The sequence below is a fragment of the Nothobranchius furzeri genome, chromosome 6 (genome assembly GCF_043380555.1).
Source record: "Nothobranchius furzeri strain GRZ-AD chromosome 6, NfurGRZ-RIMD1, whole genome shotgun sequence".
NCBI classification, from domain to species: domain Eukaryota; kingdom Metazoa; phylum Chordata; class Actinopteri; order Cyprinodontiformes; family Nothobranchiidae; genus Nothobranchius; species Nothobranchius furzeri.
This window is the reverse complement of record NC_091746.1, coordinates 25,618,392-25,644,931: the sequence shown is the minus strand read 5'-3', so window position 1 is coordinate 25,644,931 and position 26,540 is coordinate 25,618,392. Positions and strand designations below refer to the sequence as shown.

Sequence of the window (26,540 nt, the reverse complement as noted above, 5' to 3'; positions counted from 1 at the left end):
ACCCGGTGGAACACAGAGGTCTCAGAGAGCTCCACAAGCTAGCAGCCGCACAGCAGACAAGCGCCGCTGAGCTGCTGCCGGGGAGAACCGGGTGGAAAGGTTTCCATCCCAGAGCTCCACAAGCCGGCAGCCCGTGCAGCAGACAGGAGCCGCGATCAGACAGAGATGCGCCGAGCTGCGGGGAGGGGAGAAACGGGTGGAAAACAGAGATCTCCCGAGAGCTCCACAAGCCGATAGTCGGAACCCAGCTCCACCAACATGTTATATTTCAACCCATTTTCTAAAATGCAGCATTAAGTTAAATGCACTGGGTTTTACCCTATTACATTTAAATTTCATGGTTAAACAGTACATGTTAAAATCTAAGCTCAGCAGTGACCTAAAATACATAAATATAATTTTACTTACCGACAAAAATGAAGTGGAGACTCCTTGGACGCTCTATTAGTGCAATTAATGCCACAGCAAATCATTTTGTCCAACAATTGCACTAAAAATATCCAAAACAGAATACACAAACACAGAGACTCAAAATGCCAGCGCAGTTTCCAGGCCAGACCGAGGCTCTACTGAGGCCTTTCCACGGAGCTAGCTCTGTGGTCACGTGGGTCTGAGGCGGCGGTCACGTGGGTCGGATTCTCATTAATTATACAGAATTTTAGGCTTTAATACACTTAAACAGAAGAGTGAGAAAAAAATTCACCCCCCTCAGAGTTGTCATGAGTGTAAACTAGATCATTTAAACCCAAAACATGTTTTGGAACCAAGCTGTTTGGTACCAGGCTGTAAACATGTTTATTTCTGCTGTGAAATTGGTATTTATAACATGGAAGTCAATGAGGATTTGCTCGCTTCTGACACCAGCCCCTAGTGGATGAGGGTGGAACTGCAATTTTTGCTACTTCCGGGTTTGACTCAATTTTAGAGCTCCGTTGTGGGGGCTTGGTCCCAAACCATCCAGTAGTCAGTTTCACTGAACAGCCGCACTTCCCCGGGTCCTCCATGCATCATACACTCACATATTTAGCAACAGAACATCACTGGTGCGAGAGGTTCTCCACTCAATAACATCAGAGAAGGAGAAACATCCGGCTGCTACCACTTCAGCTTTAGGAAAAACCCAAAAAGTCCCAAAAAGAACAACACCGTTCAATTCACAGACAACAAAAGACGTTTGGACCTAGAAAACGGCGACTGGTGTTTAGCTCTATCTCGTTTCCTCTGGCAATGTGCTTTCTGGTATCAGGACGACATGGCCCAGGAATGAAGGCCAGCGGGAGGGGTGAGGGTTCCGTGAACATGTTTGCATTTAAAAGCTATCTTGTTTTGCAGATTCGCTATAGCAGCTTTAAGTTGACTGAACACTATTTTTTTTTATCTATTATTTATTTAACCAGGAAGGTCCCATTGAGATTAAAAACCTCATCTTCAGGGGAGTCCTGGCCGAGAGGCAGCAAAAGTTACAGTTACAGATGTTTCAGTTATACAGACATGTTATGTGCAAAATTAAAGAAGGCAGTTACGACACAGGGAGTCCATCTCAAGGGCTCTCAGTCTGGTTTTAAATGTATTCAAGGAGATAAACTCTGTTAATTTCCAGTTTTTCTGCAGCCTGTTCCGTGCAGAAGGAGCAGAGCGAACGAAAGCCCTTTAGCCCAGTTCGGTACGAGCAAACAGAACACTAACCGCTGATCGTTGTTGCAGACTGTGAGAAGTTACACTTCAGCGTCAGATGAAGTTACAGATGTAGTTGGGTAGTAATCCAAGCATGGCCTTATAAATGAAAGTGTACCAACGTTCCAACCTCCTGGTGAACAAAGAAGGCCAATTTTAACTGCAGAACTGTTTGTTGGACCTCATTAAAAGCTTTCCATAAGAATTCAACAGTTTAAGTGGGGGATGTTCCAAAACAGTAAATGATTGTGTCATCAGCGTAAAAGTGCATCTTAGCATCAGACACATTTTGTCCTGTCATTATTATGCATAATGAACAAGAGGAGTCCCAAAACTGAACCCTGTGGTACTCCCTTATGAACATTCAAAAATTCAGAGGACAACCCATCACATTTAACGCAATGAGTTCTGTCCTTCAAGTAGTCTGTGAACCATGATGTTCAGACAATCTCAAACAAAGAAGCTTGTGCTTTAAAACAGCATGGCCTGCAGCGCCAAAGGCTTTTGAAAGATCAGTCAAAAGAGACGCTCAGTCCTGCTTTTCATCAAGAGCAACATGTCATTGATCACCTTCGTAGGTGATCAATTAAAAATTGTCTGGTAAATTGTCTCTAGGTGTGAGTTTGTGACCGGTTGTTTTGCTTTTGTTTGTCCCAGTAATGGACTAGAGACCAGCGTGTCCCTCGTCTCTTGCCTGATGACTGGTGGTGACATACACCAGCTCCCCGTGACTCTACTGAGGAATAAACTGTTCAAAAATGTAAGATAATTCCTGGAAAATGTGTTGCCCTAAAGGCAGTTACGTTTGCTGGAAAATACCTGCATGCTTCCATCTACAATATGTAATGACAGAAGCATAAAATACCTGAAACACAACCCATCTTTTGGGTTTGTTTGGTGATGTTTAATGGGATTATTGTCAATAAAATGATTAAACTTGGATTAAATAATAGTCATTTTCTTTCATTATCTGTTCATTTCTGCTCCTCAGAGGATTTTGCAGAAGCTGCTACCCACCATGGACATTATGCAGCAGAAGCAATCGGTTTAAACTCATTTCCAGTGTTTTTGTCAGTGGTGCATAGCTTATAAATCCAGGAATGGATGAATAATTACTAACAAGGTTCAGGCTAGCAGTTTATCTTCTGCTATTGTGCCAATTTTATTTTGGTGGTTTAGGTTAAATAAAGATGAAAGTTTTAGTTCTAAATTTACATTCAAGAAATTATACATAAACAAACAAAACATCATTGGCGTTAGGGTTTCTGAACCTTCGCCTCATCTTGTAGGTTTGTTGTAAACGCGGTGACCTTTAGTGACAGTTTGAGATTTAAAGGTGCATTAATTAAGAATTCTACAGAGAAATCATTTCAAAAACCGGTCTAATCATGTTGGAAGGAAGGTTTCACTGAAACGGACTTTATTCTGAGCCGGCTGGGGGGTTGTTCATTTTCCTCCTTTTAAAAAGGCAGAAGAGGAGCGAAGTTTTTGTTTACAATCTGTATCGCCTCCATTTTTCCTGGTTGCAAAGCCAATCATATCTGAGCTTGTGCGGTTGCCAAATCTGTGGCGGCATTTGTAATTCGACACCCATCGGCAAAAAGCAGCAGTGCTGTGGGCAGGATGGAAGCCAGCAGGAGCAACCCAGAAGCAAAAGTAAGCAACAAGCAGTAGGTTTCAGCTACCAACAACTGGATGTTACAGTGAAATGTATTTATCTGCTTGTCAACTTCCTGTGTACGACTCGTCTTCCCTAACTTCGAATCCTCTGGTGCTGATCCATAACCGGCAACAGTTGCTCAGAGTGGACTTGTTTGTTTTGATACATGGACTGCAGTGCCCCTATCTGACCACAAGGGGTCATTCTAACTTAATTCAGCTTTAAAGATGCTGCGATTTTGGCTGCAGTTGAAAGGCGCAAACACAAGTTTACAGGTGCTGGCCAGTAAATTAGAATATCATCAAAAGGTTGAAAATATTTCAGTAATTCCATTCAAAACGTGAAACTTGTACATTATATTCATGCAATGCACACAGACCAATGTATTTCCGATGTTTATTACGTTTAATTTTGATATTTATAGGTGACAACCAATGAAAACATCAAATCTGGTATCTCAGAAAATTAGAATATTCTAAAGGCCAATGAAAAAATGTTTGTTTCTCTAATGTTGGCCAACTGAAAAGAATGAACATGAAAAGAATGTGCATGTATAGCACTCAATACTTAGTCGGGGCTCCTTTTGCCTCAATAACTGCAGTAATGCGGCGTGGCATGGACTCGATCAGTCTGTGGCACTGCTCAGGTGTTATGAGAGCCCAGGTTGCTCTGATAGTCGTCTTCAGCTCCTCTGCATTGTTGGGTCTAGCGTATTGCATCCTCCGCTTCACAATACCCCATAGATTTTCTATGGGGTTAAGGTCAGGCGAGTTTGCTGGCCAATCAAGGACAGGGATACCATGGTCCTTGAACCAGGTGCTGGTGGTTTTGGCACTGTGTGCAGGTGCCAAGTCCTGTTGAAAGGTGAAGTCTGCATCCCCATAAAGTTGGTCAGCAGCAGGAAGCATGAAGTGCTCTAAAACTTCCTGGTAGACGGCTGCATTGACCCTGGACCTCAGGAAACAGAGTGGGCCAACACCGGCAGATGACATGGCACCCCACACCATCACTGACGGTGGAAACTTTACACTGGACCTCATGCAACGTGGATTCTGTGCTTCTCCGCTCTTCCTCCAGACTCTGGGTCCTTGATTTCCAAAGGAAATGCAGAACTTGCTTTCATCAGAAAACATAACTTTGGACCACTCAGCATCAGTCCAGTCCTTTTTGTCCTTGGCCCAGGCGAGACGCTTCTTGCGCTGTTTCTTGTTCAAGAGTGGCTTGACACACGGAATGCGACACCTGAATCCCATGTCTTTCATGAGTCTCCTCGTGGTGGTTCTTGAAGCGCTGACTCCAGCTGCAGTCCACTCTTTGTGGATCTCCCCCACAGTTTTGAATGGGTTTGTCGTCACAATTCTCTGCAGGGTGCGGTTATCCCTAGAGCTTGTACACTTTTTTCTACCACATTTTTTCCGTCCCTTCGCCTGTCTGTTAATGTGCTTGGACACAGAGCTCTGCGAACAGCCAGCTTCTTTAGCAATCACCTTTTGTGTCTTGCCCTCCTTGTGCAAGGTGTCAATGATTGTCTTTTGGACAGCTGTTAAGTCAGAAGTCTTCCCCATGATTGTGGTGCCTTCAAAACAAGACTGAGGGACCTTTTAAAGGCCTTTGCAGGTGTTTTGAGTAAATCAGCTGATTAGAGTGGCAGCAGGTGTCTTCTATATTCAGCCTTTTCAGAATATTCTAATTTTTTGAGATACCAAATTTGGAGTTTTCATTAGTTGTCACTTATGAATATCAAATTTAAACGTAATAAACATCGGAAATACATTGGTCTGTGTGCATTGCATGAATATAATGTACAAGTTTCACGTTTTGAATGGAATTACTGAAATATTTTCAACCTTTTGATGATATTCTAATTTACTGGCCAGCACCTGTATACGTTTCCCCCCCCCCAAGTATTAAATCAGCTTTCACCAGTGGCTTTACTCATGAGGTGTTCATACTGGACATTAACGTCTGATCCGAGGATGCCTCTTTGTTCGTCCTGACGCTGTTCACAGTTCAGCTCAGTCGGGCAGAACGACTGGAACAAATCTGAAAAGGATCAAATCTAAGAAAAGGAAGCAGGCCGCTCGCACGAGGCTACATTACAACCTCTAAAACATTTATTTGACCTATTTACAGACAGTAAACACAACGCAGCAGAGCGGATTCCTATTTAAACACATCTGAGAGTACAGCTGTGACAACAGCATCACCGTGGTTTCATAAAGTAAACTATATAAAAATTAATACTTCAGCTGACAGAAAGCAACGCGTAGGAGCACAATGCATAAATTAATGGACTGATAGTTATACTGGACAGCATAAAGAGCAGGTAAAACCTTCAAGGACTCGGGAAGTTTCAACGATTTTTCAAAATAAAAGCTGATAAGAAAATGAGCGTGTTCACAGTCAGCGCACATTATTCTGGATCAGAGAAGGAAACTGCATGTGTGAGCACTTGCTACGCAGCCAGGGTTTTGCCGAGTGATGTAATAAATGTCTGCGGTAAGGGGAGAGCGATGGAAACAGAAAATGTGCAGAAGTAGAAATAATGAACAGGTGAGGGGAAAAGCAGCTCTTCCTCCTTTTGTGTTTGAAGGGTCAGGTCTGCATCCCAAACGCTCACACACCGGACGGTCTGCTAAAAAAATAAAACTGCAGGATTTGATGTTAAACTATTCCTAGAGTTTCATTTCTGATCATTTTCATTTTTTAAAAGTTTTGTGAGGAAGAATAAAAAGGAAAAATAAACCCTCTAAATGTGTGAAGTGGTGTTTAACATTGGCTAAAGTGCTTTGTTAGATTCTGTACATTTGCTGGGCTAAAGAGAGAATCCGGCTCTGGGCTCCACCAGTTCCTCCTTAATCTTACGTCTCTGGATGCAAACAACAAAATCCACAGCAAGTCCGTTAAAGAGTTCACACGGATGCACACCACACAGGCGGGGAAGCCCAGAGGCTGATTCTGTGCAAACTTCATGCATCCATCTTTCCTCACAGACTATGTTCTACTATGTTCAAATGAATTTGGAATAAACATTCTTTCAGTTTGCATTAAACTAAACAGGAGCTTTTACTCAGTTCCCCGGACGATGAGGAGATCTGGATGCATTCTGTGACACGAGTGAAGAGCGGCCTCAGACCGACTTCAGTGGGTCTCCAGGCCCACGGACAGTCAGGTGAAGAGAGGGAAAAAGAGAGTTTCTGGAGTCACACCGGGGAAGTACCTGAGCTAGGTTGGCCGTCCTGCGCCAGGTGCGGAGGGCGGGGGTGGGGTTTGGGCAGTAGAGCGGATGGCGTGACGTAAGTGAGGCTGGGGCTGTTGATGTCACCTTCTCCCACCAGGGTCAGGTCAGACATGGCGTCCTCCTCCAGCATTTGGATGGATTCTCCCCAGGTGGAGTCCTGGAGGGGGCCGTGCTGAGGGGCTCGGTTGGGACGGATGGGGGAGACGGTGGTTGGAAACGGGGGCGGCGGTCGGGGTTTCCTCTCGGTGCCGAGTGCAGAGTCCAAGCTCTGAGACTGGTGGCTCCCACTGAGCCAGTGTGAGCTGCCCACACCTCCCCGGTCATTGCTGGTTGCCTTGTTGCCCCGACGACCGCCGCTAGGGAAGCTGCCGTTGCTAGGGTTACGGGAGTCGGGGGTAGAGCTGTTGGGCTCGGGGTTGCCGGCAGGTGCTGCGGTGCGGCGGGTTGCCTCTGGAGACAGGCGCAGGAAGTCTGGGAGCTGCAGGTGGCTCTTGTTCAGCAGGCCTCGCTGGTCGTCGGCTCGGTTGCTCTGAGCTTTGGATATGAGGTCGAAGAACTCTGCAGGCACGCACGGTGCCACGTGCACACACACAAAAACACACAAACACATGATCAAGCACATGCGTGTGCACATATACAAACACCATCCTAAAGAGTGAAACTAAAACACACTAATAAGGTTTAAAAACGTGCAGAAGTGTGTATTAATCAATCAGACGGGTCAAAGCTACACTCAGAACAAGCAGGGGTGTTTGTCATACGCGTAGCTAGCTAGCTCTGAAAGCATTTGGTGCTTCTGCAGAAGGGTTAGTGTGGTCAAAGCAACGCAGCTAGAGAGACAGAGAGAAAAGGAGCTGGTTCAGTCTTTACCTTCAGCTTCGTCTATATTAATCTTTTTCTGCTTTCTTTTCTCCGGAGCCTTATGAAGAGAGACTGAGTGGTTGGGCAAAGGCTGGCTGCTCATGTCAGGGCCTGGCCCAGCCCTGCCATTTTCCCCATGGGGGTGGGCTGAACCGGCTTTTCTCGACGGCCTGTCCTCCCCCTGGGGGCCACACGGAGAGCGGAGCGGGGCATTAGAGCCCTGGTGGATGATGGTGGAGCAAGTATGGGGGAAAAGCACCGACAACATACTGGAATCACACGCTGCTGATGGTGGAGAGGGTCACAGTTTTTACATAAAAACAATCGGATGGGGGACGATGACAGAAGCTGGTGGTCGGGGTGGGTTTGGAGGATGATTCTGAAATGTTTGAGATTTAGGTTTGCGTTTAAAAGTCAGCGGCGTGAACACAGTCTGGCCAAAAACGGCTACACACTCCCTGGTTTTACACTCTAAAGGGATTTTAGGTCAACTAAACAAACAGCACGCTAACTATTTACCTGAGCTGCAAATTGTTGAGAAAATGATTAAAAATATGTAAAACTTGTAGCTTTAGCTCAACTTTTTTTCTTAAGTCTTTCGATTTGCACCTCGGACCTTAACCTCAGTAATAACTCGTGCCTCTTCGTACCCTGTTGGCGCGTTTGAACCCAATAAACCCTGGAAAGTAGGAATTTATCCATGCATCAAGAAAACTGATGCTACGCGTTACAGGTGCAGCCTTCTGGAGAAAGCCACGCTCAATGAACCGTGCGATATTTTTTTCTTATTGCTCTAAAGTCCAATCGGTATCCTCCGGAAGAGGATGAACGCCACCGAGAAAAGAAGCACTCTGACTTTAATCTCTGAATAAGCAAAAAAATCTCTAAAAAGTCAGGATTTTGAGATTATATTTAGAAATCGGAAGTTAATCTCAGAGTTCAGCGAAAAAAGGAAACAGAATTCTGAGATTAAAAGTCTTAATTATTTTTCACAGTGGCCCTAATCGTCTTCGGTAGTGTCCACTCGTAGAAAATCAAAGCTCCATTTTTAATGCATCACTGATGAACGTTTTTAGAAACAATAGCTCGAACTTTCCACACAGTTTTCCACTTAATTGTTTAAAATGATAATTCACATGTTTTAAAGAATGTTCACGAAAACCAGTTCAAATTTTACTGCGCTGCTGAACAGCCTCAGTTTGAAGAAAGAACTATTCTTCCCAACACAAGGCTAATATTGCAGTAATTGGATGAGGTGACTTCATGTACCACGTGACTCTTGTGGCATCGTTGACTACGTTTACATGCAGCCAATATCCGGGTTATGATCGGGTTAAGGTCGGTATTCGGGTTTCTGAGTTGATCAGAATAACCCGTTAACAAGCATAAATAGAAAGAGTTACCCCTAACTTGCATAACCCGATGTAAATGCGGACGTTGGGGTAGCGTCAGGACGTGTGGACTACGTCCAGACGCAATATGCGTCATTTCCAGTTCTTCTTGTTCCGGTATCCGTGAAAATAACATGTTTCCCAGTTCGGAAGAGATAGCGACCGCGTTTGTTGGTGCTTTAGTTTCCTTGTCACTCCGAAAGTGTGGTGCTGTGCCGCGACGCGCCATTTTGCTCCCAACTTGTTGTTTACTTCCGGTGTTCTGGCGCATACAAGACGTCTCGCTACTCAAAAGACCAAGATTCCTTGCGAACAGAGCATGCGCAGAACACACGCTTTGATGGGGATATCCCGGTATGCGTTTACACGACCAAACATTCGGGTTAGAAAAGGGTTACCCCAGGTGTAGTAACCGGGTTTTTAAAAACCCGGTTATGAGCATATCCGGGTTTTTGGCGGTGTTTACACGGACCTGCGGAACCGGGTTATTGTGAATATTCGGGTTTTAAAAGGGTTACTGGCTGCATGTAAACGCACTGATGGTGAAAAGATCAGAACTCTGTTCTTCCATCCATTGTCAACCGCTTATCCGGAGTCGGGTCGCGGGGGCAGCAACTCTCGACGTTTACAAGAGTTCACTTCTAAATGATCTGAACTATAACACAGGTTTGAGTTTTGGTTTCAGGAATGTTCTCGACTGTTCCGTCCTGTTCAAACACAAAGACGTATTTTCTAACGTTGCAGATTAAGGAATTAGAATGTTTGTTTGTTTGTTTGTTGGCCAGACGGTGTGCTTGAAATAAATTGAGGATAACAATTACAATGGCTCAAACACAGGTGGGAAGTTCCAGTCAGACTGCCATAATGTCCACTCTGTGTGCTAAGCATCATCAGCGTGTAAGCTCGCTCACACACACACACACACACACACACACACACACACACACACACACACACACACACACACACACACACACACACACACACCACAGAGCTATCCTCTAATCAAGCTACGCTACTGCAACTAGAGCAGAAGGAGAAAAAGAATCTGTTTCACAAACAGATCCAGAATCAGCCGAGAGGGTAATCCAGTCAGATTAAACCCCAACAGCTGACAGAAAGTTCCGGCAACAAACTAAAGCTCTACAGCCACCGCCCATCCCGGTTCTGGAGGTTCTGACTCCCACATCGCTCACTTCGGAGAGCAGAGTTGAGGTAAGAGGAGGAGGAAGAACCAGAGAGAAGTTGATGATGCAACAGCAACAGGCAGAGCACAATCATGGAACGTTGTTTACCGGTGTGACACGACTCTCAGCACCACAGCAAGCACATACAGTAATACACACACACACACACACACACACACGGGTGACTGCAAGAGACACTTAGTGGCGTGACATCATTAACCAGGCAGTGGAGACATTCATGGGTTAAAGGGACATTCCAGAGCCGGAGGAACAACTAAAAAGGCTGGAGAAGATCTTACTGTAGACGACTGGTTTCTGCTGGCAGAGGCTGGGAGGTGGCTCTTAGAGGGAGCCATTTTCTGTTTGTCTGGTGAATCGAGACAAGATTAAACGAAAGATTAAAAACTGACACGAAAACATTCTGTAAACAGAACACCGCCGGTCCGGAGCGTGGATTTTACCTTTTCCAGGAAGGTTTTCCTCTAGATCTAAAACCACCCGTAACCCGTCCAGGTTGGAAATGGGAAGACCTAGATCTAACGGCTCTGAATCACCACTCTGACACACACACACACACAAACACACACACACACACACACACACACACACACACTTCATGAGTTTGTAGCCGCTATTTATTCTGTTTGCAGCCTGAGGCGAGACTTACGATGTGTGCCACCAAGTCAGAGAGGTGCAGACCGTATTTGGCCACGACGGGCCTCAGGACCTCTGTCACCGGCTTCGTGGGCTTCGCTTTCAGACCCACCGAGCGGTTGATGGGAACCAGGTCGAGTCTGAAGAGGGGAGGATCCGAATTCAGCTTTATATCAGCTCCATCTTTAGAAGTTTTGATGTTTCGTCACACGAAGAACGCAGACAATTTGTATTTTATACCTGAAGAGGGTCCGTTTCTCTAGTCTGAGGTCCCGAGAGCTCAGGGTCATACAGTCCTGGTCCAAAACAAGTGGCTGGGAGAGAGAACATGAAACATTGCTATATGTAGCATGTAAGCTAACTGACGAAATGTTTATTACGTTTTCATTCTGATCACTACTGAAAAGCTACGATAAAGCCTGACCAAGGCTGGCAAAGATATCGACCCAGTTTGCTGTAGATATTTAAATTTGTCAGGGTTCTACTGGATCAGACACATGAAGAGCGGTACCTTCTCTCCTCCCACCAGGAAGAGGTCTATAGCTGCAAGGTTGATGCAGAGCTTCTCACAAATACCCTGCAGAAGTTCTCTGATGTACACGCCGGCCCTCAGTGGAACCGCGCAACACGAGCCGTCTGGCATGCTGATGTTGCACTGCCTCAAGGGGGCGCTATTTCCTCCTCTATCAGGTACCGAACCACGAGATGAGTCACCCTGGAAAGATAAGTTGTGATTATAAATAGGGATTAGGCATCCACCGATACCAATATCACTATCGGTATCGGTAAAGGTTAACCGATACCGATGCAGCTGCTTGAAAGTGGCTTCACAGTAACTTGTCATTTCTGTTCACCTAATATTTTAGTTTTGTGATGATTTCTATTCATAAATTTTACTTTTTATCTACCTCTTTTCCTGTTGAAAGCAGAGAAGAAAATAAAATCTGTATTCCAAATCATTTCATTTTTTGTGTGGTAGAAGTATCGGTATTGGTAATCGGTATCGCCGAGTACACAGATCCAAGTATCGGTATCGTATTGGTTTGGAAAAAAGTGGTATCGTTGCATCCCTAGTAGGGATGAGGGTAAAAGTTAGCCGATACCAATCCAGTTGCCTGAAATTGGCTTCACTGTAACTTGTCATTTCTGTTCAGAATCAGAATAGGTTTATTGCCATTGTCAGTGAACAAACAATTCACAAACTAGGAACTTGCTTTGGTACTAATGTGCTACATATAACATGAATAATGGGATTAAAAATAGAATAAAATATAATAAAAAAACTAGAATAAAACTTTCAGCTATAAAAAAGGCAGGTAATGGTAACATGGCCGATAACGTGACGTTGTGTCGAGTACAGAAGACCAGCATGGTTGTGTGATTATAAGCTGTTCACAAGTCTTAACGGCAGATGGAAAGAAGCTGTTCTTATGGCGGGAGGTTCTGGTCCGGATGGACCGTAACCTCCTGCCTGAGGGAAGCAGCTCAAAAAGTCTGTGACCCGGGTGAGAAGGGTCAGCTGCTATCCGACCTGCACGCCCCAGAGTTCTGGAGACGTACAGGTCCTGGAGAGATGGAAGGCTGCAGCCAATCTCCTTCTCAGTAGAGCGCACAATGCGCTGCAGTCTATGTTTGTCCCTCACCGTGGCTCCAGCATACCACACAGCGATGGAGGAGGTGAGGATGGACTCAATGATGGCCGTGTAAAACTGCACCATCATCTGGGCCGGCAGCTTGGCCTTTTTCAACTGCCGCAGAAAGTACATCCTCTGCTGGGCCTTTTTGAGCAGGGAGCTGATGGATGGCTCCCACCTAAGGTCGTGTGTGATGGTGGTTCCGAGGAAGCGGAAGGAGACATTTTAGTTTTGTGATCATTTCTATTAATACATTTAATTTTTTTATCTACCTCGCAGTCTTTTCCTGTTGAAAGCAGTGAAGAAAATAAAACCGGTATTCCGATTCATTGCACTTTTTTGTGTGGTAGAAGTATCAGTAATCGGTATCGGCGAGTACTCATATCCAAGTATCGGTATCGCTGCATCCCTAATTATAAGCCTCACTCTCATAATTTAACCACATCCTACACCTGTCAGAACTCTCAAGAAGAAATGAAAGATTTTTCATCTTGTCAGAGAGCAGATAACAAGTTCAGCAAGGACCAATAGTAAAGCTTATTAGATTAGAAGGTCTCGCTCCAAACAGACCTCGTTCTTCCCCGATCCCGACGTTCCCAGTTCCAGACTGGCTCCTGACGACAGCGAGCCTTGCGACTCACGGCGACTGTTGGTGCCAGAGAAATCTGAACAGAAACAAGCGCGTGAGCAGGGTCATCACAGAGCCAAAATCAGAAAAGCTGACAGAACTTTTACTGTGAGGAGATAAAAAACCGACTATAGTTGAAATCAGCCAGCTCCCGTTTCTTGGGGCCTTTGCCGAAGCTCCTGTTGCGAGACCAAGAGAAGAACATTCCTTTCCTTCGGTCTGCTGAATCATCTCGACCCTCCTCGTTTAAAGATCGACCTGATTTGCTCTTCTTGTCCTCCTGTCAGGCACAAATCACACACAAGTACAATTTCACACACTTCATTGATCTCTCATTAAAGGCTGCATGTAGAAACACAAATGTTACTTACTGCTGATGTTTTCCATTATTTCTTTTTTGTTAAATTTGAAATAAAAGCAGGTAAAACTCTCGTGCACATTGAAATAAATGTTCCAGAGCCCTTGCTGCTATTAAGGAAGTGTGTGTGGTGCAGAGCCGCAGACCTGCACGTTGCTTCCCACTCACTCACCAAACAGGCTGATATGAACATAAAAACTAGCCCAAGGTTTTCTGTTCTTTGATTTTAATCAATTCCAATGAATTCATTTATTTATTTCCTCCTGTCCTGCTGTGAAACGCACGAGTAGCGGTACCTTCTTGGGCGTGGAGAGGTTGGAGCGGTCGGAACCGGTGGTGCTGTGTTTGGAGGTGGGGCTGCTTGGGATGTGACACGGGTCGGGCAACGGCCGGCCCTCCACCTCGGCCAGCATGCACTCCTGGTACAGCCGAGACTTTAGGAACCGCGTGTAGCTGTCAAATTTCATCAGGTTAAAGATCTAAAAGGAAAAACGTCAAACGTAAAATTCAGGTGGAGGAAAATAAATCCAGTCAGATCATGTACTTTAATAATCCCCAGGGGGACAAATAAACGCTAAATAACAACAATAACAGTACAGGGTAAATGCAGGAATCTCTAAATTAAATTGGATACCTTTTCGAGACTTTTTAAGACCTTCTAAAATAATATTAAGACTTTATCGCAATGAACTAATCACCTAAACACTCATCCAATCCAATTTTATTTATATAGCGCATTTAAAAACAGCATGTCAGCTGACCAAAGCACTGCAGAGTTAAACCTAAAAAGCCATTCAAAATACACATCCATACACATTAAACACAGATAAAAGCTGTCATAAAATAGAAACACCTAAAAACAATACACATGTATAAAACAGCCAATAAAAGAGAAGTCAATAAAAACATAAGTCAGTAAAACAGAAGAGTCACAGCATAAAAGACCGATCATTGACCAAAAGCCAAATTAAAAAAATGTGTCTTCAGGCTGGATTTAAACTGTGCCAGTGAAGAAGCCTGGCGTACCACCAGAGGGGGTGCGTTCCAAAGTCTGGGAGCTGCAAAGGCGAACGCACGCTCCCCACGAGCTTTACACTTCATTTTAGGGACCACAAGCACTCATACTCATATTCTTTTTAAATACTGCATTGTTTCATTTTCCACATACGTCATGTCTGGGACAGCAAGGCTGTAGCAATAGTGCGTAAAGTCACGAGATACGTAATGTCATGTTGTACGTGAAGTCACGAATTACACAAAGCAGCGTGGTACATAGAGTCACGAGGTACGTAAAGTCACGTTGTACATAAAGTCACGAGGTACATAAAGTCACGTTGTACATTAAGTCACGAGGTACGTAAAGTCACGTTGTACATTAAGTCACAAGGTACGTAAAGTCACGTTGTACATAGAGTCACAAGGTACGTAAAGTCACGTTGTACATTAAGTCACGAGGTACGTAAAGTCACGTTGTACATTAAGTCACAAGGTACGTAAAGTCACGTTGTACATAGAGTCACAAGGTACGTAAAGTCACGTTGTACATAAAGTCACGAGGTACGTAAAGTCACGTTGTACGTGAAGTCACGAATTACACAAAGCAGCGTGGTACATAGAGTCACGAGGTATGTAAAGTCACGTTGTACATAGAGTCACAAGGTACGTAAAGTCACGTTGTACATAAAGTCACATGGTACGTAAAGTCACGTTGTACGTGAAGTCACGAATTACACAAAGCAGCGTGGTACATAGAGTCACGAGGTACGTAAAGTCACGTTGTACATAAAGTCACGAGGTACGTAAAGTCACGTTGTACATTAAGTCACAAGGTACGTAAAGTCACGTTGTACATAGAGTCACAAGGTACGTAAAGTCACGTTGTACATAGAGTCACAAGGTACGTAAAGTCACGTTGTACATTAAGTCACGAGGTACGTAAAGTCACGTTGTACATTAAGTCACAAGGTACGTAAAGTCACGTTGTACATAGAGTCACAAGGTACGTAAAGTCACGTTGTACATAGAGTCACAAGGTACGTAAAGTCACGTTGTACATTAAGTCACAAGGTACGTAAAGTCACGTTGTACATAGAGTCACAAGGTACGTAAAGTCACGTTGTACATTAAGTCACGAGGTACGTAAAGTCACGTTGTACATTAAGTCACAAGGTACGTAAAGTCACGTTGTACATAGAGTCACAAGGTACGTAAAGTCACGTTGTACATTAAGTCACGAGGTACGTAAAGTCACGTTGTACATAAAGTCACGAGGTACGTAAAGTCACGTTGTACATAAAGTCACGAGGTACGTAAAGTCACGTTGTACATTAAGTCACAAGGTACGTAAAGTCACGTTGTACATTAAGTCACAAGGTACGTAAAGTCACGTTGTACATAGAGTCACAAGGTACGTAAAGTCACGTTGTACATTAAGTCACGAGGTACGTAAAGTCACGTTGTACATTAAGTCACAAGGTACGTAAAGTCACGTTGTACATAGAGTCACAAGGTACGTAAAGTCACGTTGTACATTAAGTCACGAGGTACGTAAAGTCACGTTGTACATAAAGTCACGAGGTACGTAAAGTCACGTTGTACATAAAGTCACGAGGTACGTAAAGTCACGTTGTACATTAAGTCACAAGGTACGTAAAGTCACGTTGTACATTAAGTCACAAGGTACGTAAAGTCACGTTGTACATAGAGTCACAAGGTACGTAAAGTCACGTTGTACATTAAGTCACAAGGTACGTAAAGTCACGTTGTACATAAAGTCACATGGTACGTAGAGTCACGTTGTACGTGAAGTCACGAATTACACAAAGCAGCGTGGTACATAGAGTCACAAGGTACGTAAAGTCACGTTGTACATTAAGTCACGAGGTACGTAAAGTCACGTTGTACATTAAGTCACGAGGTACGTAAAGTCACGTTGTACATTAAGTCACGAGGTATGTTAAATCAAACAATAAAACGTAGAAAGGAGTATGAGAAAAACTAACCGAAGACACAAAAGAGCCGTGAAACAAGAAGCAGAAAGTACAATAGAGAAATCAGCTGTAACAGACCACTGCACAAGAGAAAACTTTAGGTTACTGTCGTAACCCCGGTTCTCTGAGTAACATGAGTGAGATGTCTCACTATGGGATACGCCCCTCCGCGGATTCCTCAGAAGCACTTATCTCAATACGCCAATCCTGATTGGCCAGTGACCGTGACGTACGCGTCCCCATGCTACTATAAGTAGCAAGCGTCCCAACGCACGCACTATTCAAGATAAACACCTCTTCTCGCTTCGCCCAGCAAGAAGGGTTGTCTGGTGAGACATCTCACTCATGTTACTCAGAGAACCGGGGTTACGACAGTAACCTAAAGTTCTCTTTCTTAACATTCGTTTCGATGTCTCACTATGGGATATGGAGACTCCCGTATTGCCAGACAGCTTATCCAGCGATCACCAACCTACAGGGATACGTCTTGGCCCGCCAAAGACCCCACACTCAGAATCGTGTGAGTCATTGCAGGGACCGAAACATCAAGCTTATAGAAGCGTGCAAATGCAAGTGGAGAAGCCCAACTTGCTGCAGCACAAATCTCCTGGATTGACAGCCCCCGAAAAAGGGCCCAAGAAGCAGACAGGCCCCTAGTAGAATGGGCCCTGAGCCCAACAGGTGCCTGAATGCCCTGACAGGAGTAAGCCATAGAAATAGCCTCCACAATCCAGTGGGAAAGCCTCTGCTTTGTGATGGGTTTCCCCTTACGAGGCCCACCCCATGACACAAAAAGCTGGTCCCCCCTGCGAAGGTTCTTTGTCCGATTCACATACTCCTTGAGCGCGCGAATCGGACACAGCTTGTGCCACCGCTCCTCCTCAGGAGAGGAGAAGGGCGGTGGGTAGAAAGCTGTGAGGATAATAGGAGAAAAGGAGCCCACCACCTTAGGCACAAAGGCAGGGTTGGGCTTCAAGGACACCTTCATGTCACCTGGTGCAAACTGGGTGCAGGATGGGTGCACAGAGAGAGCCTGTAAGTCACTAACTCGCTTTGCAGATACCAAAGCCAGGAGTAGCACCACCTTAAGAGACAGGATCTTAAGGTCCAGGCCGTCCATAGGTTCAAATGGAGGCCCGGAGAGGGCCGACAGCACCAAGGACAGATCCCATGAGGGCACCAGGGGTCGAGACACAGGGAGAAGCCTGCGCGCGCCCTTCATGAAGCTACACACCAGGGGGTGTTGACCTGCCAATTTCTTACCAAAACCCAAGTGTCGGGCGGAAATGGCTGCTAGGTACACTTTAATGGTGGAGAAAGCCTTCTTCCCATCCAACAAGTCTTGCAGGAAAGACAGAATGACATTCACCGGGCATTGGAAGGGTGAGACCTCCCTGCCCTGACACCAGGCTTCAAACACCCTCCATTTACAGTCATATAGGGTCCTAGTGGAGGGGGCCCTAGCATTCTGAATGGTTCGAATGACTGCCTGGGGCAGCTCTGCTGACACTAGTCCGCACCCCTCAGGGGCCAGGCCCACAGGGCCAGCCGTTCTGGATGAGGGTGGAAGATCGAGCCTCCCGCTTGGGACACCAGGTCCCTGCGAAGCGGCAGTTTCCAAGGTTGGCCCTCCAGGAGCTGGAAAATGTCCGCCACCCAATGCATGGCTGGCCAGTATGGGGCCACCAGAATGAGAGTGTGGCGCTGGGTTCGTACCCTCAGCAAGGTGGATGGTATCAGGGCCACTGGGGGAAAAGCGTAAAGCAGTCCCCGTGGCCAGTCGTGCGCCAGCGCGTCCACGCCGAGTGGAGCGTCTCGGTCGCGCAGGGAGAAGAACAGAGGACACTGAGCATTCTCCTTGGAGGCAAAAAGATCCACTACGGCTGTGCCGAACCGGATCCAAATCTGTTCCACCACTGCTGGATGCAGGCTCCAATCCCCGTACAGGGGTGTCCCTCTGGACAACAGATCCGCCCCCCGATTCAGAACACCCGGGACGTGGGTGGCTCTGATTGAGAGGAGATGCCTGCTGCACTATAGGATCAGTCTGCGTGCCAGTGTGTGTAACCGCATGGAGCGCAGCCCCCCCTGGCGGTTTATATATGCCACAGTCGTGGTGTTGTCTGTTCTCACTAGGACATGATGGCCGGACAGAAAAGGCAGGAAGCGCCTCAGGGCCAGAAAGACCGCGAGGAGTTCCAGATAATTTATGTGTGTCCCCCAGAGCTCTCTGCTCCACACACCCCTGACAGAGCGACCCTCCAGGAGCCCCCCCCAACCTGACAGGCTCGCATCTGTCGTGACCACTTTCCTCACGAGAACCAACCCCAAAGGCACCCCTTGTGCCAAGAGGGAGGGGTGACGCCAACAGCGGAGCGCCGCGACGCACGCTGCAGAGACCGTCACCCTGCGCGCTCTGTGGCGCACTGGAGAGAGACCCAGAGAAGCCACCCAGCGTTGAAAATCTCTCATGTGTAGACGGCCGAGTGGTACCACTGAAATAGCCGACGCCATGAGACCCAACAGCCTGAGGCATAACGCAAACCGCACCGAACTGTGTAGGCGGAAGCGCGCCAGGCAGAGCGAGAGCGCGTCCACGCGCGGTGTCGAGAGACGGGCCGTGAACGCCCCTGAGTCCAGATTCAGACCTAGAAAGGTTATTTTCTGGGAGGGGAGTAAAGCGCTTTTCTGCCAGTTTATTCTGAAACCCAGACCACACAAGTGACGGATCACAACCAGCGTGTTTGACGCTGCCTCCTCTCTGGACCGTGCCAGCAGGAGCCAGTCGTCTAAATATGTGGCCAGTCGAATGCCCCTCCCTCTCAGAGGGGCGATCGCCGCCTCCGTACACCTGACAAACACCCTCGGGCTCAGCGAGAGGCCGAATGGGAGCACGGTGTATTCGTAACACACTCCCTGAAAGGCAAACCTCAGAAATTTCCTGTGTGGAGGGTACACGGGAATATGAAAGTATGCGTCCCTCAGGTCGATTGAGGTGAACCAGTCGTTCTGGTGAATCAGACGCAAAAGGGATGAGAGCGTGAGCATTTTGAATCTGTACTTTCTGAGGCATCGGTTCAGGGCCCTCAGATCCAGGATCGGGCGAATCCCGGTCCCTCCCCGTTTCGGGACCAGGAAGTACCTGGAGTAGAAACCGCTCTGAGACCGATCGGGAGGCACAATGCATATCGCTCCCTTCTCCAGCAGGGAGGAGATTTCTCCCTGAAGGATGTGAGCTGACGACCCCTGGGCGTGGGAGAACACTACGCCGGAGAATCGAGGAGGAACTGAGGCGAATTGGAGCCTGTAACCCCTCGAAATTGTTCTTATCACCCAATGTGAAGCAGAAACCGCTGTCCATTCCTCCATGTGAGTTGAGAGCGGTGACACAGCCGTGACACACGGAGCACCAGCTCCCCCCAGAGGTTGTGGGGCAGCAGTGCTCGTGGCAACCACTGCGCATGCGCGGGGGCTTTGTGCTTTGACGGCCCAGGTGTACGGGGACGACCCGTGGCTGGCTAGAAAGTCCGCCAGGGGCCGCCCCCGCCTGGGACCGCTCATGGGTAACATTTTTATTGATTTTTGCTGCGCCCTTGACATTTTGTCTGGATGCGGCAGCGAACGTTTTAATGCTCCTTGAGCGTGACATGTTTGTGAAAAACAACAATGTGAGTGCTTGTGACGTGTGTTCTGAGCCGGCACAGCCGGCTGCACGTCCTGGCCCCACCCTGGACCGCTCGGGGACTCTGCCGGAGGGGTTCCGTGAGGGGGGGAGAAAGCACCATGGCAACGTTGAACAGGAGGGGCTGGCGAACGGGGAACTGCCAGCTGCAGCGTCGGGAGGGAAAGAACTCCGTCAGGCTGCCCTCTTCTTCTTCCTCACCTGCTGACCGCCGGGTCGGGTGGATTGTCCCGGCGGCGGAGCAGCTTGGTTGCCGGATCGCTGAGGCCACACTGGTCGAGGCGCTGAACCCGAGGGAGCTGGTTGGACAGCTTGAGGCTTCGGGCGCTTTGGGATCCGGAACTGAGGCTGGGCTCGGGGTATTGCCTGAGGAAGGTTCGGCCGAGCCGGCAGTGCCGGTGAAGGCTTACGGGGAAGGCAGAGATGAAGGGCTTCATCCTCTTTCTTTTTGGCCTCACACCGTTGCTGCATAGATGCCAGGGCAGAGCCGAAAATGCCTTCAGGCACGATTGGCATGTCCAAAATGTCCTCCTTCTCTCTATCAGAGAGGTTGGTGAGGTTCAGCCAACGTGCACGTTCCTGAAGCACCATCATGCCCATAGCTTTCGCCGTAGCCTGGACCGCGCAGCGCTGCACCCGCAGGCAGATGTCGGTCAGTACGGTGATTTCCTCCCACACCTCCGGGTCCGGCTTCGTATTCATGTCCTCACAGAGCTCGGCTTGGTACGCTGAGAGCATGGAGGAGACATTCAAAGCTCGGACCGAGATGGCGGCAGCCTTGTACGCCCTCTCGTTCAGCGCCGACTGGAAGCGGTCCGCCTTTGCAGGGAGAGCGGGAGGCCTGGAGGAAGTTGCCGAGAGTCGTGGGTGCAGGTGGGCTGCAACCAGCGGTTCCATCGGCGGCATGCGAAGCATGCCAGCCCTCTCCATCCCCTCGAAGTCCAGCGAGGAGGCTCCTTGGACCGGAGACCTTGAGCTGAAAGGGTGTTTGTCCCAGGAGGACCTCACTTCTTGGAGAAGCTCCGGGAAGGCGGGAAGGAGGGGCTTTGCCGCCCTTGTGGCCTGAGGCAGCTTCTTACCCTCGTAGCGGGACCCGACAGCCTCAGTGACCACGGTGGGCCAAGGGATGTTGAGCCTGGTCGCAGCGCGTCGGCAGACTGACTGCATGTCCAGGTGGGCGGCCGGAGAAGCCGCTCCATCCCTGGGAGAGGACGGAAAGCTAGGCATGGAGGCCTGAGCGACGGGGAGAAAGACGTCGTCATCCTCGTCCTCCTCTGAAATGAGGAGTTCCGAGGTGTCCTCGTCGTCTCCGTAGTCCAACTCCAACACGTCCTCGACGGGGTGGCTCGGACCGGCCAGTTCGAGCTGTGAGCCCCAGCTGAGTTCGGCACACGGTTCCGGCTCCGGGAGGGCATGTTCGCTGGCGTCCCCAGGCGGTGGCCCAGGGGCCGGCAGGCAAGGGTCCTTCCCCGACAGGCTAGCTTGGCGCGCTAGCCGCCGGCGAAGGCTCTTCAGGGTGAAGCAGGCACAGTTCTCACATGACCCGGGGACTTCCAATGCCAGCTGGGCGTGTTCCAGCCCGAGGCAGCTCGAGCAGACCTTGTGCGGGTCTTTGCTTGAGATTTTGTTCCCACAGGTACAGAGGCGAGCTCCTGAGCCATCGACTCCTCTGGTGGGAGGAGCGGCTTCCATGTTGGCTAACTGGTGTGTTAGCACAGAACGAACAGATGCACTGGAGTGTGAAGCTGCTCGTTATGCCCCGAACCTATGGTGAAGGTCAGGACAGAAGGACGGTAAGTTAACGTTCGGCGACGGAGAGAATATTAGAAGGCTCCGTCTGTGAACAGTTGAGCTAACTTACCTCAGAGATAAGCGACCACCGAAGCGAGAAGAGGTGATTGAATAGTGCGTGCGTTGGGACGCTTGCTACTTATAGTAGCATGGGGACGCGTACGTCACGGTCACTGGCCAATCAGGATTGGCGTATTGAGATAAGTGCTTCTGAGGAATCCGCGGAGGGGCGTATCCCATAGTGAGACATCGAAACGAATGTTAAGAAAGAGAACCATAGAATGGACTAGAGGCCGACCGATGTATCCCATTTTTTCTATATCGGCCATCATATACAACCTTTATTTATAAATCACATTTAAAAACGGCATGGCAGCCGACCTAATTGCTGTACAGATAAAAAGTAAAACACAGCATCGGCCAAATTTATTTTTAAAAGCTGATAAAAATAAATTAAAAGCCACTGCCACCACTACTAGACTGAAGAAAGGACCTGAAGGACCCCAAAAAACAGTTGTTGTTTTTTTTAAATGTTTTGAGTTTGTTTAATATTTGAGGTTCAATTAATATTAAGAGATTTATTGACTTATTTAATTCATATTGGACACAGTGAGTGTTCAGTTGTCTTTCGCAATCAATGTGCTGCTAAAACGTATATATGTTGGCCTTAATAATCGGCTTTAGATAGCGGCCATCGGCAACAAAATTCTTTAAAAATCGGTATCGGCCTTGGCCTTAAAGGGACTTTACGGACTTTTGAATTTTTATGCTCGCGATTGCCCCCTCAGGCCAAAAGCGTAACGGCAGCTTCAATAGTAGTCTCGTGCAGGAGGCACGCATGCTGTACGTGCACACTCCTTAGCGAAAATAACAGCTGAGACAGTTGTGTGTGTGTGTGTGGGGGGGGGGGGGGGGGGGCAGAGGACAGGAGAACGTGCAGCAAATTAATTAAATAATTTGGTTCTGTACCTTTCTCTTCAGCACAGCCGACAAAGGTTTATGATGGGTCAGTCCTCCTGCATGCTCAGATCATTCCCTTCCCTTGCTTGAAAAATTGTTCCAAAATGAAATTTGAACCCACATCTTTTTTATCTGTGAATTCAATGCCGTTCGGCGAGTCTCAAATAAAAATTTGGGCATCTTACTGTCAAAAATATACCATTAATGTAAAAAATACACTCTAAATAAACTATGTTCACACCCAGAATCAAACCCAGGACTTCTGCATGAGAGTCAGACATCTTACTAGGTGAGCTACAGCCTTAGCCAAAACGTCAGCAAAAAACAAGGTAAAACCACTCTTGCTGATTTTTATGTTGTAAATATGATAAATTCTCTTCCAAAAATGAGATTTATGACAGGAAATAACGAGAAACGTTCTCGTCATTACGAGACACTGCTCCAATATTTTGTTTCCTCACACTGATGGAAAACCGCTCTTCTGTAGTTTTCTACCTGCAGTTGCTGCTCCCTGAACATGTCCGGTTTGGGTGCGTTGAGGATGTCATCAGCGAGCTGAGCCTGGCTGTCTATGTTGACCGGAGTTGTGGCTTTACTGGACAGGAAGCTGTTGTAGATCTCTCTGGCATGTTGGGAGAGCTGAAGAACATTCAGGGTGAGAAATCCCAACATCTGAAAAACGGTTCGGGTGGATGAAACGTTACCTGCTTGTTGTCGTTCTCGGGGACGTGACTGAAGAACTCACAAGCCTGCCAGAAGAGAATGTTCTCCTCACTGAACTCCTTCTTTAAGAATTCCTGCCGTGGATTAAAACGAGTAATCACAACACTGATACTCTAGAATGCTTACACATAAAACACTTTAAAAGCCTTTTTATGCCATTGTACAGTCTGTCTGACAAACACCAGTCAGTACCGAGAAGTAGCGGACACCCACGGGGTCCTGCAGCAGTCGCTCGAAGCAGACCGCCCAGCTGGCCACCCTCCTCTCTGCGTGGCGCCGGTGACTCTGGACGCTGGGCAGGCTGGCATTGCTGTTCAGGCTGTTGTCGCTGCTGCAGCCCTGCAGCTCTACACTGTTCAGTTCTGTTCAAAAGTAAAAACACAGAACCATAAGACTGAGACCTAAAATTCATTCAAATACAACCAAAAACAGCTTTTTTTAAAACTACTGAACAAATGTATTTCTTCACAAAATAAACCTCGTCTCTAGACCACCACCAGAGCAAAATAATTAAGCAAATAATATAAATTATTACAATCTTTTTTTCTTTTTTTACCGTGGCCTGTCTGGCTGTGAAGCAAGCAGAATTAATGTCTGAATGCTGGTGACAAGCCTTACAGATTTACTCTCAGGTGGAGCATCAAAGCGTCTGCTTTTAATGTCACGCCTGATACTTAAAACTTTATTGTTGTTGTTTTTGAATGCTTTGTAATTCCGACCAGACACGGAGACAGAGGTGAAAGAGAAAGGAAAAGACAAAAGGTGGGGAGGGGAGGGGTTCCACAAAAATAAACAATAATGAACAAGAGTGCTTCTAGACCTGCAGAAAAAGACAAAAAAAAAAGCAAAAGAACAAAAAAATGGGACACAACAACAATACAACAAGAGCAAGCTATCACTGCGTCAACTTGATGAAGAAATATAAAATCAACATTGTTTAACTGAACAATCACACGATAATAAGTCACAGTGCATTAAATGCCCACCATAGTCTTAAGACACGTGTTTAACGTGCCCAAGCCCATACTTTTAAGAGCACCATGTGAGCACCTGTGTGTGTACACGCGCTTGTTTATGTAAGGTTTCTCTATAGGAGCGTCCAATAGAGAGTGTGAGGAGCCACAGATCTGCCCCCTAAAGATGTGCAGGAGACGGGGGGAGCTCCAAGTCCCAGAGATCCAGGAGCTGCCCCAGAACACAGGAACCCCAAGGAGACTGCAACCAGAAAGGCCCCCACCCCCCTCGAGAGGCACAGAGGATCGCCCCGTGGGGCCACAACCAGCAGCCGGCAGAGTCCCGGGAGACATCAGCGGCAAGCCCACAGGCCCGCCCGCAGCCTCCCACCCCCTAGCTGGACGAGCCCGGGACCCAGCGACCCGGGACCCAGGGGCGACCACCCCCGCTGGGGACCCAGCAGAGCCCAGGGACCCAGACCCCACCAGGCAGCCACCGGGATGGATCAGGCAGAAGCCAAAAATCTTAAACCCCCAGACCCGGTTGCCACGAACACTCAGGCAGACCAAGGCACAACCCCCCACACCAGGTGTGGCAGGGGGAGGGAGGACGAAGATCTATATCATCAAAAGAAGTTCCAGGAGAGGGGAAGAGTCAAAGGCCCCACCTGACATATACAGTCATACACAAACACAGTCACACACTCCCTCCCTCTTACAATCTGAATAAATATGAGCATCGTTTAGAATCGGGTTATTTGGAAAAGCTCGTTTTCCCATGTTCTCTGCAGCACCCGAATGCAGCACTAAGTACTGATGTACGGTGAAGCAGGAGGATAAAACAGCTCTATGAGCCCTCCACCTGCTTCAGCGGACTCCTTTTGCTTTCTAACAAACATTCATAAATGACTCAGGAGTCTAGTGCGTTAAAAATAAACTTCCTTGATATTCTTGTATTTCCAGGTTATTAGAAATGTGTGAAAAAAATATTCAGACCAGTCTTAGTACAGGATTTGTCTTCAGTTGTTATGAATTATATGAAACTATAAAATTCTGTTAATTTATTTTTAGAATAATCTATCAGTAAAGTAAAGCTGTTCCAAATAGAATATTTACTAAGAAATTACAATGTAACCATAGAACCATTACATGGTATATATGTTGTGTGTGTGTGTGTGTGTGTGTGTTCGGTCTTCTCCATCCCCAGTGAGTCGTGGAGGATGGCTGCTTATACTGAGCCAGGATCCTCTGGAGGTTTCTTCCTGTTAAAAGGGAGTTTTCCTCTCCACTGTCGCTGCATGCTTGCTTAGTATGAGGATTGCTGTAAAGACTCTGGGTGTTTCTCAATGTCAAGGCGCCTGGCCTCGCAAGACAACTGGCCTCGTGAGGATTTGTCTTGCGAGGCCAGGCGCCTTGCTTACGAGGACACGGTCCTTCCTTGGTCAAAGAAAACGGTTAAATGGAACAGACTTGCATCACGTGACCGCGGCTTCCACGGCGGTCACGTAACGTCACGTGACACGGGAGAAACTTTATATTTTATACGAATTAGTTTCAATATAAATATTTAATTACACTTTTACTTTTTAAATCGTGTAAATGTTTATTAAATTAAAAATATAAGTGAGTTACTGCCCGCTAGCCACCGAAGCTGCAACTACTAAGCTACTAACCAACCATAGATAACTTCTTTGGATCTAAAAAAAAAAAAAAAAAAAACATTTTAAATTAGCTGACTTACTTTTAAATTTGAAAATTGTCCCCGAAGTAGCTGCCGGTTTCTGATCCGCCGTCCTTTTGAAAATACTGCGGTGTATTCTGGGTAATTTCTGACCAAGGCTAGGCTACAAGACACCTCCCGTGTGTCCTTGCTCAGCTAGCTAAACGGCTAACAAAAAGGAGAACACACGCCTCGGCAGAACATGAACATTGGAACACGTCTTGGCTGCTTGGCTCCCGATGACGTATCTCCTAGGCAACCGGGGCGGGGCCAAGACACCAAGGCCAGGCGCCTCGACATTGAGAAACACTCCTGGAGCCTGGAGGCAGCTCTGACAGATTAAGAATATCTTTTTGGAGAACTTTCTTCTTCTTCATTAAATGCACCCATGTCTGGCACCAGCACAGTGATCTTTCACTAAGAATGAGAGCAA

At 47.2% G+C, this 26,540-nt stretch overlaps 1 protein-coding gene across 4 annotated transcripts in view; it reads right to left on the bottom strand.

Moving 5' to 3' along the window:
* Nucleotides 1-26,540, bottom strand: part of rgs12b (regulator of G protein signaling 12b) — an 88,138-nt gene that overhangs the window by 9,103 nt on the left and 52,495 nt on the right. The window contains exons 7-19 of one of the 4 annotated variants that reach the window (XM_070552056.1): nt 23,627-23,796; nt 23,416-23,508; nt 23,207-23,350; nt 13,585-13,767; nt 13,060-13,210; nt 12,873-12,967; nt 11,180-11,383; nt 10,909-10,982; nt 10,682-10,808; nt 10,476-10,572; nt 10,314-10,381; nt 7,446-7,656; nt 6,555-7,133 (exon numbers count right to left, since the gene is read on the bottom strand). In XM_070552056.1, coding sequence (XP_070408157.1) covers nt 6,555-7,133; nt 7,446-7,656; nt 10,314-10,381; nt 10,476-10,572; nt 10,682-10,808; nt 10,909-10,982; nt 11,180-11,383; nt 12,873-12,967; nt 13,060-13,210; nt 13,585-13,767; nt 23,207-23,350; nt 23,416-23,508; nt 23,627-23,796 — 2,196 coding nt within the window. Of the gene's footprint in view, nt 1-6,338; nt 7,134-7,445; nt 7,657-10,313; nt 10,382-10,475; nt 10,573-10,681; nt 10,809-10,908; nt 10,983-11,179; nt 11,384-12,872; nt 12,968-13,059; nt 13,211-13,584; nt 13,768-23,206; nt 23,351-23,415; nt 23,509-23,626; nt 23,797-26,540 lie in introns of those variants that run through there. The other 3 variants (XM_070552057.1, XM_070552058.1, XM_070552059.1) reach the window with 3 other exon arrangements.